This window comes from Staurois parvus, unplaced genomic scaffold (genome assembly GCF_062004578.1).
Source record: "Staurois parvus isolate SC_StPar_1 unplaced genomic scaffold, SC_StPar_1.0 ptg001026l, whole genome shotgun sequence".
Classification (NCBI taxonomy): domain Eukaryota; kingdom Metazoa; phylum Chordata; class Amphibia; order Anura; family Ranidae; genus Staurois; species Staurois parvus.
This window is the reverse complement of record NW_028318822.1, coordinates 493,710-513,512: the sequence shown is the minus strand read 5'-3', so window position 1 is coordinate 513,512 and position 19,803 is coordinate 493,710. Positions and strand designations below refer to the sequence as shown.

General features: G+C 45.0%; 1 protein-coding gene across 1 annotated transcript in view; it reads left to right on the top strand.

The window, feature by feature from the left end:
* LOC149441091 (uncharacterized) overlaps window positions 1–19,803 on the top strand; it is a 74,404-nt gene that overhangs the window by 32,769 nt on the left and 21,832 nt on the right. Inside the window, exons 19-20 of the mRNA XM_089657728.1 lie at window positions 8,003–8,138; window positions 10,725–11,592. Of these exons, the coding sequence (XP_089513854.1) occupies window positions 8,003–8,138; window positions 10,725–11,592 (1,004 nt within the window). The remainder of the gene's footprint in view (window positions 1–8,002; window positions 8,139–10,724; window positions 11,593–19,803) is intronic.

Here is a 19,803-nt window from a genome sequence, read left to right as displayed (position 1 = left end):
TACGTGATTATAATCGGTGCATGAGAGGTGTGGATTACAAATATCAAATATTACAGCTCTAGTTCGGAACCAGAAGGTCCTGCTACTGGTACAAAAAAGTTTACCATTTTCATTTGACAATTTATAATTCCTATGTCACCTATCACAAGTCCACGGAAAGACCCAACTCCTTTCTCAACTTCTAAGAAGATTTTGTCATAGCCTTCTCTACCAGCCAGGCCCCCCATTAGAAGACATTCGCTCTGATGCTGTTGAGCAACATTTCCCATTCCACCCACAGATACAGGCTGAAGATGCAGCAGAGGGAGTTGGGCAAGATGCCCTTTTTGGGCAAGATGTCCAGTGACCACCCCCCCCCCAACTGGGCCTATGCAGAGGTGACTGCTTCCAACATTACCACACTTCACTAAGATATTAGTGAAGGTATGGTGAACATATTTCTGACAGCCTGCTATTTCCCCATTTACGATGTCCTCTGTTGATCATTTGCCTGCCTCCTGAATTGACCCTTGCCTGTTTATCGACCATGCCTTTGCCTGCCACCCGATTTGACCTTGGCATGTTTATCAACAATGTCTCTTCCTGTCACTTGAGTCAACCTCGGCCTGTTTATCGACCACGTTTACGCTTTCCACCTGAACTGAGCTTGGCCTGTTAATCGACCAAGATTTTTGTTTGCTGCTTGGACTGATCTTTTGCCCTGCCACTGTAGAAGTGAGATTCAAGATAACACGGGGGTCTCACATATGTGAGGGGTTCCAGAGTAGTGTTTCTGAGTGGAGAAAAAAATGTTTGATTTGCTCTGGATAATTCCAGGAGGGGTCTGGTGTCCAGAGGCTTCAAAGAGCTTTGGGAAGAAACCTCATCCCCTGTGTCTAGGTCTTACCTGACTAAAGCCCTAAGCCTGATGTTTCTGCCTGCTTCTGTCTGACCCTGAGCTGTTAATCGACCATGCCTCTGCCTGAACTGACCCTGGTCTGTTTATGGACCATGTTTCTGCCTGCTGCCTGGATCAATACTTTGGCTGTGCTGACCATGTCTCTGCTTGCTGCCTGTACTGACCTTGGACTGTTTGTGGACCATGTTCCTGCCTGCTACCTAGATGTCAGCCTGCTGCCTGTACTGATCCTGGCATGTTTATGGGCCATGTTTTTGCCTTCTGTCAGGACCAATCCTTTGGCTGTGCTGACCATGTCTCTGCCTGCTGCCTGGACCAATGCTTTGCCTGTTTGCTAACCCAGACTCTGGCTGGCACCAATGCTGACCCATCTATATGTCCCAATGGCTACAGTTGTGGCCAAAATTATTCAACCCCCACTGAAATTGAGTGTTTTGGCCAGTTTGACATTGCTTTTGATCATTCAGTCATCTTGCTTACATTTACATTAAAGAGGCACTTGTAGGTCAGACAAATATAACATAACAGTTATAATGAAATAACCACAAATGTCTTTTCTGTGCTCACAGCATTATCAGTTTTATTCAACCCCCAAGTGACATTCAATCTTAGTACTTAGTACAGCATCCTTTTACAGTTATAACAGCTTTTAAACGTGAAGCATAGCTTGACACAAGTGTCTTGCAGCGATCTACGGGTATCTTCGCCCATTCTTCATGGGCAAAGGCCTCCAGTTCAGTCACATTCTTAGGCTTGCGCACTGCAACTGCTTTCTTTAAGTCCCACCAGAGGTTCTCAATCGGATTTAAGTCTGGTGACTGCGATGGCCACTCCAAAATGTTCCAGCCTTTCCTCTGCAACCATGCTCTAGTGGACTTGGAGGTATGCTTGGGATCATTGTCCTGTTGAAAGGTCCAACGTCTCCCAAGCCTCAGGTGTGTGACGGACTGCATCACGTTTCCATCCAATATCTCCTGGTACTGAAGAGAATTCATGGTACCTTGCACACGCTGAAGCTTCCCTGTACCTGCAGAAGCAAAACAGCCCCAAAGCATGATTGACCCTCCACCATGCTTCACAGTAGGCAAGGTGTTCTTTTCATCATAGGCCTTGTTCTTCCTCCTCCAAACATAGCGTTGATCCATGGGCCCAAACAGTTCTAATTTTGTTTCATCAGTCCACAGAACACTATCCCACAACTTTTGTGGTTTGTCCACATGGCTTTTGGCATACTGCAGTCGACTCTTCTTATTCTTTGGAGACAGCAAGGGGGTACGCCTGGGAGTTCTGGCACGGAGGCCTTCATTACGCAGTGTGCGTCTTATTGTCTGGGCTGAAACTTCTGTACCCACATCTGACAAATCTTTTCTCAGTTCCTCAGCAGTCACACGGGGACTTCTCTCCACTCTACGCTTCAGGTAGCGCACAGCAGTCGAAGTCAGCATCTTCTTTCTGCCACGACCAGGTAGCGTTTCAACAGTGCCCTTTGCCTTGAATTTGCGAATGATGCTTCCTAAGGTGTCTCTTGGTATGTTTAACATCTTTGCAATCTTCTTATAGCCATTGCCCTTCCTGTGAAGAGAAATCACCTCTTCTCTTGTCTTCCTGGACCATTCTCTTGCCTTCACCATGTTTGTAACCACACCAGTAAATGTCTAGAAGGAGCTGAGTATCACAGTCATTTTAAAGCTGCCTAATTGGTGCTTATTATGCTTGATTGCTGCTCGGTGACATCCACAGGTGTTTTCAATACCTGATGGAAAGCACCTGTATGAACCTCTGTTCTTCAGAGTGGTAGTCTTTAAGGGGTTGAATAATTGTGGCAATGAAGAAACCACATAAGAACCATTTACTACTGTATTACATAAACAATTGATGTCATTTTAGTTGCATTTGGGTAGTTACAACGTCCTTGTAGGATTTGATTCTGAATACAATTCCAAATGTACACTATAGTCCCTAAACCCCTTTACAGCATTGGGGGTTGAATAATTTTGGCCACAACTGTATGTTCCAGTGAGACATTGGTGCCACTCATCTTCTGCAGAAAACTGCACTAGTAAAACCACAGGTAATCTATTTTTTACCCTTTGTTCAGCCTCCTGTACTTCTTGGCCAGTGAAGATAGCATTGTGCTGTGGGACAGCTAAGTACCAGTAGGTTAGGCCTGCTTGACTCTTAGGAACAGGAACTGCTGTAGGTGAGGCTACACTATGCCATACTTACTGACCACTCATATAGAAGGAACCGTTGCAGTGCATTATTTTCCATGCAGTATTCACTGATTTTTGTGTTTATACAGGTTGCAATGATGGGTACATAATCAGTCCAGACATTGAAAAGCTCATACACTTGTGGTATCCCCATACTAGAGAGAAATTTTGGGGTGTAATTCTTGTTTTGTGTTAGAAATATCCTATAAAATTGACAACTTTGTGAAAAAAAAAAAAAAAAAAGTTTTCATTGTCTTTCCACATTTTCCAAAAACTTGCGGCAAAAAAATTTCAAAAGACTCATTATGCCCCATAGAAAATACTTTGGGGAGTTTTCTTTCCAAAATGTGGTCATTTTGTGGATGTTTCCACTGTCCTGGTGCTCCAAGGCCTCCAAAATGTGATAGGTAGTCAGGAGATTAGATATGAAGTTTATGCCCCTAGAACATCTGAAGGTGCTCCTTGGATGTTGGGCCTCTGTATGTGGATAGGCTATGGAAAAGTCTCTCATGTGGTATTGTCATACTCAGGAGAAGACACAGAATCTATTTTGGGGTGTAATTCTAACTTTGCCCATGATGTGTGTTAGAAATATCTTATAAATTGATAAATTTGTGTTTAAAAAAAAAAAAAAAAAGTTTCCATTTTCTTTCCACATTTTCCAAAAACTTGTAGCAAAACAATATATTCAAAGGGTTAAATATGCCTCATAGAATATACATGGGATTGTTTTGCTTTCCAAAATGTGGTCCTTTTGTAGGTGTTTCTATTGTCCTGGTGCTTCAGGGCCTTTTTATAATGTGATAGGTAGTCAGATATATGAAATAAGATGCATAATTTATGCCCCTAAAATGCTTGAAGGTGCTCCTTGGATGTTGGGACTCCATATGCTAGGCTGTGAAAACGTATGATATATACATTATCATCACACATCAAGGCCTCCTGAGATATAACGTGCACATATCAAGTGGCCCAGTGAGGCTATGCACATCATTCGTCTAGGCGAATGACGTGCATGGAGGGGCGAGGCCTTGCCTTTTTATGAAGAAAAAAAGGAAAAAAAAACACTGCCTAATTTGTGCTGAGTTGGGGCGGAGGGGTCGAGAAGGAGGAACTTCATGTGGAGAGTGAAGTTCCGCTTGAAATATGTTTCATCTCTAATTACGGTCAAAATCAGGGGCGGACTATTCATTTAGAAACTCGGGCAATGCTCGAGGGCCCAGGGTCAGTAGGGGGCCCCATGAGATGCTCCTGTTTTTTCATAGGCTTTTTGAGTTTGTGCAAGGACACAGGGGCCACATTATCTCCTATTGCCCGGGGCCCCATGAGTTGTCAGTCCGCCCCTGGTCAAAATATTAATCGAAGGGAGATGGAACTAATTCCTTCTGATAGTATGTAATATGGGTTACCTGCTGTTACAAAATTGTATGTCCTAGCTGTACAGAACCATCTAGGGACCAACAAAATGGTTATTTTGGGCCCGCCCATGTGGGGTGCAGAATTGATGCAATCAGGCAATGTCAGAAATCCTAACCCAAACCCAGCCATCAGAACCAGAGGGTCCATATAACCTATGGGCCACTTTATGTTAGAACCTCTCCTCCCAGCAGGTGAGGTGACACCCCCATAGGTAATTAGCCAACAGATATAGTCCAACTCGAATCCATAACTCAATACATGACATCATATTACGACTCATGACAATGAACATCGTCATTTATGTGGAGCCTGTTCTGAACTTAGCGAATTTCTGACTTTTTTCAGCAAAATGGTAAAGGATATTTCTGTTGTCTCCTCTTCCTTTTTTTTTTTTAAATAACTACATTTCTGTCTGTCCTTTTTTTTTTTCTCTCTGGTATTTTTGTCATGTTTACCTTTTTGTACATATTTGTATACATTGCCCGTCTAGGGAAAATACATGTTAAAGTGGTTGTAAAGGCTCGAGGTTTTTTTTACCTTCATCCATTCTATGCATCAAGGTAAAAAACCTTCTGTGTGCAGCATGCCCCCCTAATACTCACATAAGCCCCCTCTCGATCCAGCAATGTACACTGGAGTCTTGGCTATACCGGGACTGCCTCTTCTCATTGACTAAGCCATTGGCTCCCGCTGCTGTCAATCGCAGCCAGGGAGCCAATGAGAAGAGAGAGAGGGCTGGGCCAAGCCACGGCCCCATGTTAGAATGGACACACCCTATGTTGCGTGTCTGGTATGTGTGGGCAGGAGAAGATGCTAGCTCTCCTGGATAGCTTGGGGAATCTCAGAAGTGTCCAGAAATTACAAGGAGACTCCACAACCCTTGAAGTGCACCAGATTGTATCTGCCTGTGTGTGGCCAGCCAGCTAGATTTGGGTGACGTCACACTTCATTGTAAGCCAGTGGTATTGCAGCCTATGATAATTGTCCCACGGCAGTTTTTTTTTTTTTACCTGCCCAGAGTAAGCTCTCTCCTCATTCCTCCTTCGCCAAACAAGGTCCTGCCCAGAGTAAGCTCTCCTCATTCCTCCTTCGCCAAACAAGGTCCTGCCCAGAGTAAGCTCTCTCCTCATTCTTCCTTCACCAAACAAGGCCCTGCCCAGAGTAAGATCTCTCTTCAGTCCTCCTTCACCAAAGAAGGTCCTGCCCAGAGTAAGCTCTCTCCTCATTCTTCCTTCACCAAACAAGGCCCTGCCCAGAGTAAGATCTCTCTTCAGTCCTCCTTCACCAAAGAAGGTCCTGCCCAGAGTAAGCTCTCTCCTCATTCTTCCTTCACCAAACAAGGTCCTGCCCAGAGCAAGCTCTCTCCTCATTCTTCCTTCACCAAACAAGGTCCTGCCCAGAGCAAGCTCTCTCCTCATTCTTCCTTCACCAAACAAGGTCCTGCCCAGAGTAAGCTCTCTCCTCATTCCTCCTTCACCAAGCAAAGTCCTGTTCAGAGTAAGCTCTCTCCTCATTCCTCCTTCACCAAACAAGGTCCTGCCCAGAGCAAGCTCTCTCTTCATTCTTCCTTCACCAAACAAGGTCCTGCCTAGAGTAAGCTCTCCCAACATTCCTCCTTCGCCAAACAAGGTCCTGCCCAGAGTAAGCTCTCTCCTCATTCCTCCTTCACCAAACAAGTTCCTGCCTAGAGTAAGCTCTCTCAACATTCCTCCTTCGCCAAACAAGGTCCTGCCCAGAGTAGGCTCTCTTCTCATTCCTCCTTCACCAAGCAAGGTCCTGCCCAAAGTAAGCTCTCTCCTCATTCCTCCTTCACCAAACAAGGTCCTGCCCAGAGTAAGCTCTCTCCTCATTCCTCCTTCACCAAACAAGGTCCTGCCCAGAGCAAGCTCTCTCCTCATTCCTCCTTCGCCAAACAAGGTCATGCCCAGAGCAAGCACTCTCCTCATTCCTCCTTCGCCAAACAAGGTCCTGCCCAGAGTAAGCTCTCCTCATTCCTCCTTCGCCAAACAAGGTCCTGCCCAGAGTAAGCTCTCTCCTCATTCTTCCTTCACCAAACAAGGCCCTGCCCAGAGTAAGATCTCTCTTCAGTCCTCCTTCACCAAAGAAGGTCCTGCCCAGAGTAAGCTCTCTCCTCATTCTTCCTTCACCAAACAAGGTCCTGCCCAGAGTAAGCTCTCTCCTCATTCCTCCTTCACCAAGCAAAGTCCTGTTCAGAGTAAGCTCTCTCCTCATTCCTCCTTCACCAAACAATGTCCTGCCCAGAGTAAGCTCTCTCCTCATTCCTCCTTCGCCAAACAAGGTCCTGCCCAGAGCAAGCTCTCTCCTCATTCTTCCTTCACCAAACAAGGTCCTGCCCAGAGCAAGCTCTCTCCTCATTCTTCCTTCACCAAACAAGGTCCTGCCCAGAGTAAGTTCTCTCCTCATTCCTCCTTCACCAAGCAAAGTCCTGTTCAGAGTAAGCTCTCTCCTCATTCCTCCTTCACCAAACAAGGTCCTGCCCAGAGCAAGCTCTCTCCTCATTCCTCCTTCGCCAAACAAGGTCCTGCCCAGAGCAAGCTCTCTCCTCATTCTTCCTTCACCAAACAAGGTCCTGCCTAGAGTAAACTCTCCCAACATTCCTCCTTCGCCAAACAAGGTCCTGCCCAGAGTAAGCTCTCTCCTCATTCCTCCTTCACCAAACAAGTTCCTGCCTAGAGTAAGCTCTCTCAACATTCCTCCTTCGCCAAACAAGGTCCTGCCCAGAGTAGGCTCTCTTCTCATTCCTCCTTCACCAAGCAAGGTCCTGCCCAAAGTAAGCTCTCTCCTCATTCCTCCTTCACCAAACAAGGTCCTGCCCAGAGTAAGCTCTCTCCTCATTCCTCCTTCGCCAAACAAGGTCCTGCCCAGAGCAAGCTCTCTCCTCATTCCTCCTTCGCCAAACAAGGTCATGCCCAGAGCAAGCACTCTCCTCATTCCTCCTTCACCAAACAAGGTCCTGCCCAGAGCAAGCTCTCTCCTCATTCTTCCTTCACCAAACAAGGCCCTGCCCAGATTAAGCTCTCTCCTCATTCTTCCTTCACCAAACAAGGCCCTGCCCAGAGTAAGATCTCTCTTCAGTCCTCCTTCACCAAACAAGGTCCTGCCCAGAGTAAGCTCTCTCCTCATTCCTCCTTCACCAAACAAGGTCCTGCCTAGAGTAAGCTCTCTCCTCATTCCTCCTTCACCAAACAAGGTCCTGCCCAGAGTAAGCTCTTTCCTCCTTCACCAAACAAGGTCCTGCCCAGAGTAAGCTCTCTCCTCATTCCTCCTTCACCAAACAAGGTCCTGCCTAGTGTAAGCTCTCTCAACATTCCTCCTTCACCAAACAAGGTCTTGCCCAGAGTAAGCTCTCTCCTCATTCCTCCTTCACCAAACAAGGTCCTCACCTTGGTTAGTGAGTCTCCATGGGCGTGTGTCCTTCACAACGGTGTCTTCTGCCATTCTGTTGGTTTAGGGTGAAGATCTGATGAAGATGAAAGTTGAGGGTGAAGTAAAAGAGACGTATGTGAGGGATGATCAGCAATATACGGAGGAGACTGGAATGACGAGGACAATCATGGAGGAGGACACTCCTACAGAGATCAGCACAGGTGAGACACAATATATTCTTCTGTTATTTCTACTCTGTTAAGCAGGCCATAGATGAGTTGAAAAACTAATAAAATTGTAGTTGATCTGCAGATCCCTTTTTCAGCAAGCGATTTTCATGACCAATCCAACATGCTGTTTTTTTTTTAACAAAAATGAAATGATGGCACGATTGTATAAGCCATTTTCATTTTTCAATCAACAAAACGTTTGGTTTTCGACTCATCTATGGCTGGCCTTACTGCACACTGGTTGAAAGCAGGGAGATGAGTGATGTCATAGGTTGATAATAGTCACCTGCTTGTACTGATACCCGTCCTGCACATTAGATCTTCTTTCCTCTCAGACAAACCTCCTTCTCTGTGCTGCAGACACAATTTATTTATTCAGACAAGATTTATATATAAAGTGGTACCTCGGTTTACGAACGCCTCGGTTAATGTAATTTTCGGTTTATGAATGAAAATCCATTGAAAATAATGCCTCGGTTTGCAAATTTTTTTCGCAATATGAAGTGTATGTCGGTGACCATTATTAAATGCAATTGCTGGCTTTTTTTTCCTTCACTATAGCTCACAGAATTAGCTGTCACTTTCCCCAGAGCTAAAGGAAACTTTGTTTCTTTTATCTTGGGAAAGAAACTAAAAGGAAACATTGTTTCTTTTAACTCCAAGAAATAAACTAAAAGGAAACTTTGTTTCTTTTAATGCCAAGAAATAAACTAAAAGGAAACTTTGTTTCTTTTAAATCCAAGAAATAAACTAAAAGGAAACTTTGTTTCTTTTAGCAGGGGGGGAAAGTGACAGCTGATTCTCTGAGATATAGTGAAGAAAAAAAAAGCCGGTAATTACATTAAAAAACCAGCACCGACCTATAGTGACAGCGACTTTTTTAAACTTTTTTCTGACCTCTAGAATGGCTTAATTGGTTTACGATGCATTCCTATGGGAAACCGCGTTTTGGTTTATGAATGTTTCGCAATATGAAACGTCCCGGAGAACGCATTCAATTTGTAAACCGAGGTACACCTGTATAGTGATGAGATGAACATACCTGGTTCCAGTTGGGGGTGGGTTGGGTCAACTTGCTGAATCTGAACCCCATTGGAATCAATGGAGGCTGAATCTTAGAAATCATTAATAGCCATTTGATAAAAGGCAAGGGATTGTCAAACAAATGGGGGGCTGGGCACTGTTCCTAAAAACACATACCAGACCCTCATCTGAGCATTCCGCCTGGCAGGAGGGGAAAAAGGGGAATGACCGTATGACCACCGTATTTCTGAACCATACCATGTCCCATGCCCTCAACTTGGGGTAGTACCTTGCCTGGAGACCGCCCTGGAAAAGAACCTTTTCCTCATGTTGATGAGGACAAGGTCCTCTTTCCCACAAACCTTACCCACTAGTTATGAGGCTCTGTAAAACTCTCTTTAAAAAATATGGGGACCCTCAAATTCCCCCCCAGACTAAGGGATACAAGTTCTATTCCAAATCCTGCCTAATGCATCGACATACCTCCTTAAGCCCAGTCTGTCCTGAGAGTATGGTCACCTTCTGATTTGACACCGTCCACAGGCAGCTTCACTCCTCAAAAAGACACAGAAGTTGAATTCAGCATCATTTTATGTCCGCTAATTGCAGTACAGAGGGTGTTTCGTAAAGTCTTTTGAAGTGTAGAGTAGTATTGTCTTACGTTGTAGGTTGGCTCCTCTTCTTTCAGCTGACGTATAGCTAAAGGTTAGACTAAAACTCTTTTACCAGTCTTTTGGGGGTGAAACGTAAGGAGGAATATTAAAAACTGAAACTATTATATTTACAACAGAAAATACTTCACCAAACACCCTCCAGTGCTGCTCATTTATTATTACAGGTACTTATATAGCACCATCAATTTACGCAGCGCTTTACATATATATTGTACATTCACATCAGTCCCTAACCCTCAAGGGGTGTACAATCTAAGGTCCCTAACTCACATTCATACATACACATTCTAGGGACAATTTTAGATAGGAACCAATTAACCTTCCAGCATGTCTTTGAAGTTTAGGAGGAAATCGGAGTACCTGGAGGAAAACCCACACAATCACAGGGAGAACATGCAAACTCCAGGCAGGTGGTACCGTGGTGGTACATGCAAACAACCCTAGTACTGCCAGGCAGAAGTGCTAACCATTTAGCCACTATACTTATTACTAGAAGCCTAGGCCTATGGTCACTTATTCTGTGCTAAAGGTTCTCCAAGTCTGAACTTTGAACCTCTTCATTATCAGAGATCACATGACCCAGTGCCTAGGCTTGTGGTTGTGTGAAGAGCATGTCCCTCCCAGTCCCCATTGGTTCCTACTCTTCTGACAAGGCTGGGGAAATGTAGAAGTGATCTGGGGGGAGGACCAAAGGACCTTTTACTGTAGATGTGATCTGGGGGGAGGACCAAAGGACCTTTTACTAAAGAGGGGAAGTCACAGCTGGTTGGGACATCCACAGAGAACATCTGCTCACTAAAACTGACCTGATCCAGATGGAATCTTGATTTAGGTGAACTAACCATCTCGTATCTATTGATCATGTTTTTATATTTTCCAGGACACGTCATGGAGGAACCCTCAAAGGATCGTCTCACTTTATCTCCAAATTGTAAAATGGAAGATGAGGACATCACAAGAGAATGTGCAGGAGAAACGACAATGATCTCAGCTATGGAGGAAGGTGGACTTCACAGTGTGGATGGACCATCAAATCCCTCTGACTCTGAGCAACCTCGTACTATGGGGGATGGTGCCGAAATTCAGGGGGAGGAGAAATGTTCCTGTCCTGAATGTGGGGAAAGTTTCAGCTCTTCGTTTGATCTTTACATGCATCAGAGTACTCACAAGAGGAAAAACCTATATTCCTGTCCTGAGTGCGGGAAATGGTTTTCAGAAATGTCCAATCTTTACAAACATCACAGGATTCACACAAGAGAAAACCCGTATTCCTGTTCTGAGTGTGGGAAATCTTTTCCACAGAGATCAAAACTTGTCAGACATCAAACCTCTCACACAGGGGAGAAGCTTTATTCCTGCGCCGAGTGCGGAAAATGTTTTCCAGAGAAGTCCAGTCTTCACAGACATCAGAAGATTCACACGGGGGAGAGGCCATATTCCTGTCCTGAGTGCACAAAAAGTTTTTCACAGAAATCAGACCTTGTTAAACATCAAAGGTCTCACACAGGGGAGAGGCCGTACTCCTGCCCCGACTGTGGAAAATGTTATTTACATAAATCAGACTTTGCTAGACATCAAAAATCCCACACGGGGGAGAAGCCATTTTCCTGCACTGAATGTGGCAAAAGTTTTTTGGAGAAGTCCAGTCTTTACAAACATCAGCGGATTCACACAGGCGAGAAGCCGTATTCCTGTCCTGAGTGCGGGAAATGTTTTTCACAGTCATCCCATCTTTACGTACATCAGCGGTCTCACACAGAGGATAAGCTGTATTCCTGCCCTGAGTGCGGGAAATGTTTTTCACAGAAATCAGCCTTAGTTAGACATCAAAGTACTCACACATTTGAGAAATCGCATTCCTTCCATGAGTGAGGGAAATGTTTTTTTCACAGGTGTCCCATCTTCACAGACATCGGAGACTTCACAAGGGGGAGAAGCCGTATTTCTGTCCCGAGTGTGGGAAATGTTTTACTCGAAAACCAGGACTTGTTCTACATCAAAGATCTCACATGGGAGAGAATCCTTATTCCTGTTTTGAGTGCGGGAAATGTTTTTCAGAGAAGGCCAGACTTTACAGACATCAGAGGATTCACACGGGAGAAGCCGTGTTCCTGTCCTGGGTGCGGGAAATGTTTTCACAGGTGTCCCATCTTCACAGACATCAGAGATTTCACAAGGGGGAGAAGCCGTATTTCTGTCCCAAGTGCAGGAAATTTTTTTTTACAGTCATCTCATCTTTAGGTACATCAGTGTTCTCACACAGAGGAGAAGCTGTATTCCTGTCCTATGTGCGGGAAATGTTTTAGACAGAAATTACAGCTTGATCGATATGAAAGATCTCAATGAAGGAAGAAGCTGTATTCCGGTCCTAAGTGGAGTAAATTTTTATCAGGGAAGTCCAGTGTTTTACAGATGCCAGAGGACTCACACGGGGAGAAGCCGTATTCCTGCCCTGAGTGCGGGAAATGTTTTTTCACAGGTGTCGCATCTTCACAGACATCGGAGACTTCACAAGGGGGAGAAGCTGTATTTCTGTCCTGAGTGCGGGAAATGTTTTTTATAGTCATCTCATCTTTAGGTACATCAGCAGTCTCACACAGAGGAGAAGCTGTCCTATGTGCGGGAAATGTTTTAGACAGCAATTACGGCTTGCTCGATATAAAAGATCTCATTGAAGGTAGAAGCTGTATTCCTACCCTAAGTGGAGTCAATTTTTACCAAGGAAGTCCAGTGTTTTACAGATGCCAGAGGACTCACACGGGGGAGAAGCCGCGTTCCTGCCCTGAGTGTGGGAAATGCTATACTTGGAAATCAGACTTTGTTATACGTGAAAGATACTACTTAGACGAGAAATCATATTTCTGTCTTACGTGTAAAAAAAAATGTTTTTCCTGATAACTTCAGAGCACCATACACACAAGTTTACTCTGCCCTCTGTTCATCTTCCTCAGGACAGTATAAATAAATATCAAATTGAGTCCCACCCTATCAGAGATGTTCCTTTTGTAATTATTTTCTCTAAAGGATGAAGGTTTACACTCACCGGCCACTTTATTGGGTCCACCTTGCTGGAGCCAAGAAAATCTCCCCCACGCCATGACACCACCACATGCCTGAACCATTGGTACAAGGCAGGATGGATCCACCACACCATGACACCACCACCACCCTGAACCATTGACACAAGGCAGGATGGATCCACCACACCATGACACCACCACCAGCCTGAACCATTGATACAAGGCAGGATGGATCCACCACACCATGACACCACTACCACCAGCCTCAACCATTGGTACAAGGCAGGATGGATCCACCACACCATGACACCACCACCAGCCTGAACCATTGACACAAGGCAGGATGGATCCACAACACCATGACACCACCACCAGCCTGAACCATTGATACAAGGCAGGATGGATCCACCACACCATGACACCACTACCACCAGCCTCAACCATTGGTACAAGGCAGGATGGATCCACCACACCATGACACCACCACCAGCCTGAACCATTGATACAAGGCAGGATGGATCCACCACACCATGACACCACTACCACCAGCCTCAACCATTGGTACAAGGCAGGATGGATCCACCACACCATGACACCACCACCAGCCTGAACCATTGACACAAGGCAGGATGGATCCACAACACCATGACACCACCACCAGCCTGAACCATTGATACAAGGCAGGATGGATCCACCACACCATGACACCACTACCACCAGCCTCAACCATTGGTACAAGGCAGGATGGATCCACCACACCATGACACCACCGGCCTCAACCATTGGTACAAGGCAGGATGGATCCACCACACCATGACACCACCACCACCCTGAACCATTGACACAAGGCAGGATGGATCCACCACACCATGACACCACCACCAGCCTGAACCATTGATACAAGGCAGGATGGATCCACCACACCATGACACCACTACCACTAGCCTCAACCATTGGTACAAGGCAGGATGGATCCACCACACCATGACACCACCACCAGCCTGAACCATTGACACAAGGCAGGATGGATCCACAACACCATGACACCACCACCAGCCTGAACCATTGATACAAGGCAGGATGGATCCATCACACCATGACACCACTACCACCAGCCTCAACCATTGGTACAAGGCAGGATGGATCCACCACACCATGACACCACCACGACCAGCCTGAACCATTGATACAAGGCAGGATGGATCCACCACACCATGACACCACCACGACCAGCCTCAACTATTGGTACCATACACAAATTCTGACTCTGCCATCTGAATGTCGAAGCAACCAGTCTGCCCATTCTCCTCTGACCTCAACAAGGCATTTCCATCCACATACCTGCCGCTCATTGGATATTTTCTCTTTTTCGGACCATTCTCTGTAAACCCTAGAGATGATTATGCGTGAAAATCCCAGTAGATCAGCAGATTATGAAATACTCAGACCAGCCAATCTGGTACCAACAACCATGCCACCTTCAAAGTCACCTAAATCCCTTTTCTTCCCCATTCTGGTGCTTGGTTTGAACTTCAGCAAGTTGTCTTCACCCCATCTAGATGTGTAAATGCATTGAGTTGTTGCCATGTGATTGGCTGATTAGCATATTTTGGGCACCAATTCACAAAACAAACATTGGGGAACTGGAGAAAGTACAGAGAAGGGCAACCAAACTAATACGAGTCATGGAGGAGATCAGCTATGAGGAAAGATTAGAGAAACTGAATGTATTCTCTACTGAGAAGAGGAGATTAAGGGGGGCATATGATCACCATGTATAATACATAAGGGGGATATGATCTCCATGTATAATACATAAGGGGGGATATGATCTCCATGTATAATACATAAGGGGGGATATGATCTCCATGTATAATACATAAGGGGGGGATATGATCTCCATGTATAATACATAAGGGGGATATGATCTCCATGTATAATACATAAGGGGGGGATATGATCTCCATGTATAATACATAAGGGGGATATGATCTCCATGTATAATACATAAGGGGGGGATATGATCTCCATGTATAATACATAAGGGGAGATATGATCTCCATGTATAATACATAAGGGGGATACGATCACCATGTATAATACATAAGGGGGATATGATCTCCATGTATAATACATAAGGGGGGATATGATCTCCATGTATAATACATAAGGGGGGATATGATCTCCATGTATAATACATAAGGGGGGATATGATCACCATGTATAATACATAAGGGGAGATATGATCTCCATGTATAATACATAAGGGGGATACGATCACCATGTATAATACATAAGGGGGGATATGATCTCCATGTATAATACATAAGGGGGATACGATCTCCATGTATAATACATAAGGGGGGATATGATCACCATGTATAATACATAAGGGGGATATGATCACCATGTATAATACATAAGGGGGGATATGATCACCATGTATAATACATAAGGGGGGATATGATCACCATGTATAATACATAAGGGGGGATATGATCACCATGTATAATACATAAGGGGGGATATGATCACCATGTATAATACATAAGGGGGATACGATCTCCATGTATAATACATAAGGGGGGATATGATCTCCATGTATAATACGTAAGGGGGATATGGTCTGCAGGTATAATACATAAGGGGGGATATGATCTCCATGTATAATACATAAGGGGGGATATGATCTCCATGTATAATACATAAGGGGGGATATGATCTCCATGTATAATACATAAGGGGGGATATGATCTCCATGTATAATACATAAGGGGGGATATGATCTCCATGTATAATACATAAGGGGGGGGGATATGATCACCATGTATAATACATAAGGGGGGATATGATCTCCATGTATAATACATAAGGGGGATATGATCTCCATGTATAATACATAAGGGGGGATATGATCTCTGTGTATAATACATAAGGGGGATATGATCTCCATGTATAATACATAAGGGGGGATATGATCTCCATGTATAATACATAAGGGGGGATATGATCTCCATGTATAATACATAAGGGGGGATATGATCACCATGTATAATACATAAGGGGGGGGGATATGATCACCATGTATAAATACATAAGGGGGATATGATCACCATGTATAAATACATAAGGGGGGATATGATCACCATGTATAATACATAAGGAGCATGATCCTGCGTTTGGCTTGCTTCATCATATGGTATTGGAGTCTTGTTTGCCATTCAGCTGTCTCTATCTCCCTGTGCAGTGCCCGTGTTGCTTCCTCGTCTGCCCTAAAAAGGCCTCCTTGGCATGTATTTTATTTGCACCTTCGTATTCCTACTTGGTCTGTTATTTGCTTACAGGCATTCCGCTGCTCTCTGGTGCTCAGGTCTCGACCCTTTTCACTTTCTGGGTACTTGGCTTAAGCTGGAGGGTGATGTGCGATGGATCGCTTGCTGTGAATTCTCCCTCGGCACTTCTGCAGAAGCCCGTGCATTCGCACTATGCTTGAGTAGGGTAGTGTGACATACATTGTGCGTTCGGGTTTTGGCACATGCTCAGCAGACCACTCATGTGCAATGTTCTCAGGATGCTCAGAAGTGTCCTCAAACACAACCTCCAGCAGGCACCACCAGGTGGCAATGCCATGACACTCCAGCAATATCTATTTAAGCACAAAAATGCCAGTTGGGTCACATGCTGGTGAAGGCTACTCAGATAAAAGAACTATTGGTGATTCCGGCATCAGAAGTGCATTTATACAATACGTTGGATCTGAGGTATGTAAAGGGGCAGCGCAGAGGTGGCAGAGGTACCATTTTAAAGCAGCAAAGGGGTAACAGGAGCTCTGCAGCAAGCAAAGGGTGCTATGGAGCAGTCACCCCTGATGGAACAGCCTGAATAGAGGAGGTATAGACTAGTGGTTATGGTAAACATGGTCAAGGTTGATGAGGGCACACCTGTTCTATTCCTTGGTATCACAAATTGCTAATCAGCCAATCACATGGCAGAAACTCAATGCATTTAGGCATCTAGACGTGGTGAAGTTCAAACAGAGCATCAGAATGGGGAAGAAAGGGCATTTAAGTGACTTTGAATGTGGCATGGTTGTTGGTGCCAGATGGGCTGGTCAGAGTATTTCAAAAACTACTCATCTGCTGGGATTTTCACACAAAGCCATCTCTAGGGTTTACAGAGAACGGTCCGAAAAAGAGAAAATATCCAGTGAGCTGCAGTTGTGTGGACAAAAATGCCTTGGAGATGTCACTCATTACAATCATCTCTGAACGCACAACACATTGAACCTTGAAGCAGATGGGCTACAGCAGCAGGAGACCACACCAGGTGCCTTTCCTGTTGGCTAAGAACAGGAAACGGAGGCTTTAATTCATACAGGCTCACCAAAATTGGACTATAGAAGATTGGAAAAACGTTGCCTGGTCTGATGAGTCTGGATTTTGATTGTGACATTCAGATGGTAGGGTCAGAATTTGGTGTAAATTACATGAAAGCATGGATCCATCCTGACTTGTATCAACGGTTCATGGAAGTGCAGCTGACAAATTTGCAGCAACTGCATGATGCTATCATGTCAATATGGACCAAAATCTTTGCGGAACGTTTCCAACACCTTGTTGAATCTATTTCATGAAGAATTAAGGCAGTTCTGAAGGCAAAAGGGGGTCCAACCCATTACTAGCAAGGTGTACCTAATAAAGTGGCCAATGCGTGTATATCTCTGTTTCTTTCAGCCATTCTAGGTCTGGCTGCAGCTTCCATTGTCAGTCTTGGAGTAAGGCTAGCAGGTCATCAGGCATCATCGGAACCACCTTAGAGGGTCTTTGTCAGGAACTGGATCATCTGCTGGTGCCACTGTGCTTCCCAATGCGGGAAGCTGTATTAGTGTCCACTAGCAGGTGTCTTCCTGCAGATTCCAGTAATCAATCTCCACCTGATGCTGGCTGATGGGAAGGTATTTAGTCCCTCCTCTACTATTACATTTCGCTTCAGTGTTTTGCCTGATAGCCTGATTTTACTTGCTGACTTATTCAGAGCCTAGGTCCTAATCTTGCTCTTTCTTTGCAACCTGTACCCTGCTGCCTCTTTTCTGTTCTAATAGTTCCTGATCCCAGTCCTTTTTTCCCCCTTCTCAACTGTTTCCTGCATTTCCAGTTCACCCTGTTGATCCGTGTTCCTCTTTTTTTGTATATATTGTAGTTAGCTTGGTAGTTAGGCTTTCTGTCACTTAGGTTGCTAGTTATCTATTTTGTTTCTGGGTTATGATTCACTTATATCTTCACGTTATCTGTGTATTCTGTTTTGCTTGAAATAGATCTTACTTTAAATATATATGGTCTGGTCTCAGTTTCCTAATTGTAGCCACGCAGATCTGACCGTCCCTGCTGATCATTCCTGACATAACAGTGAAGCCCATTAATGACCAGATCAGCTGGGAACAGGGGCAGACTGACAACTCATGGGGCCTCCGGGCAATAGGGGATCATGGGTCCCCTATGTCCTTGCCCAAACTCAAAAAATCCTATAAAAAAAGGTACCAGGGGCATGTCATGGGGCCCCCTACTGACCCCGGGCCCTCAGGCAGTGCCTGAGTTTCCAAATGTTCCCTGGCTGGGAACTAGGAGGTATTTACTTTGGGTATTTGATGGCCTTTTTTGTTAAGTTGCATCTAGGGTAGGTTATTTGTCATGTGACATTGGCTTTGGAGGATAAAGATCTTTGCCGCCAGATTTTGCAGAATTGCATTAGTGAAAGACCGTTGGCATACGTTCAGGTTGCACATACCTTTAGTTGATCGGGTCAGATTTTCATTTAGAGAAATACAGCCTTTGATTCAGGTTTGTTCTGAAATAGCTTCACCTGCTACATCTCATGGCCACGATGATTTTACTCCTCCCTTTGATATGCCTCTGGTTGAGTCTTTGGTATGGTTGCTGGAAGATGGCACCACTTACTTCTTCCAGCACTACTGAGCTTGTTAGAGCTGTTAGATTGTGTTACTGATGTGCTTTTTTCAGCTTCTGCTCCAAGCCTGGTCAGAGATACTATCCTCGTGTTTTAGTTGATCCACACCAATTCAGATCTGCCTCTAAACATCAAGAATCTCATCCTTTGTTACCTTTAGCAACCACAACTACGACAAAGTGTTCCCTACCTCCTGTATACCAATACTCTGCTTTCATTAACCACACTTCCTCTGTATTTAACCCATTGAGGATCCCCCTACAGTTTCATTACCCATGACAACCTCTTAGATATTTCCCTCTGTTTCTGCTACCTTTTCCTCTGTGCTCCCCAGTACTGTTACTACATTCCCACCAGCAGCACAATCTGGTCAGCACCATACAACCACTTGCAGGACTCTAGTATCTAAACCCAAAAAGAAACAAAAGTTTTTTCCTTCCCATACAATTCTACCACTACTGCCATAAAATATTATTCAGCCAGTTCCTAAGTCCATGGTGTTTGCTGATAGGGTCAAGTCTGCCTCTGTGGTGTCTGCTGATGAGGTCCAGTCTACCTTCATGGTGTCTGCTGATGGGGTCCAGTTTGCCTCTGTGCTTCCAGCTGATGGATCCAGTCTGCCTCAATGCCTTCTGATGAGATTAAGACTGCCTCAATGCCTGCTGATGGAGTCCATTCCGTTGCCAAGTCTCCCTCTGATGATCCACTGTCCAGTCTGCCTCCATGGTGTCTGCTGATGGGGTCCAGTCTGCCTCTGTGCTTCCAGCTGATGGATCCAGTCTGTCTCAATGCCTTCTGATGGAGTCCATTCCACTGCCAAGTCTCCCTCTGATGATCCACTGTCCAGTCTGCCTCCATGGTGTCTACTGATGGGGTCCAGTCTGCCTCTGTGCTTCCAGCTGATGGATCCAGTCTGCCTCAATGCCTTCTGATGGGTTTAAGACTGCCTCAATGCCTGCTGATGGAGTCCATTCC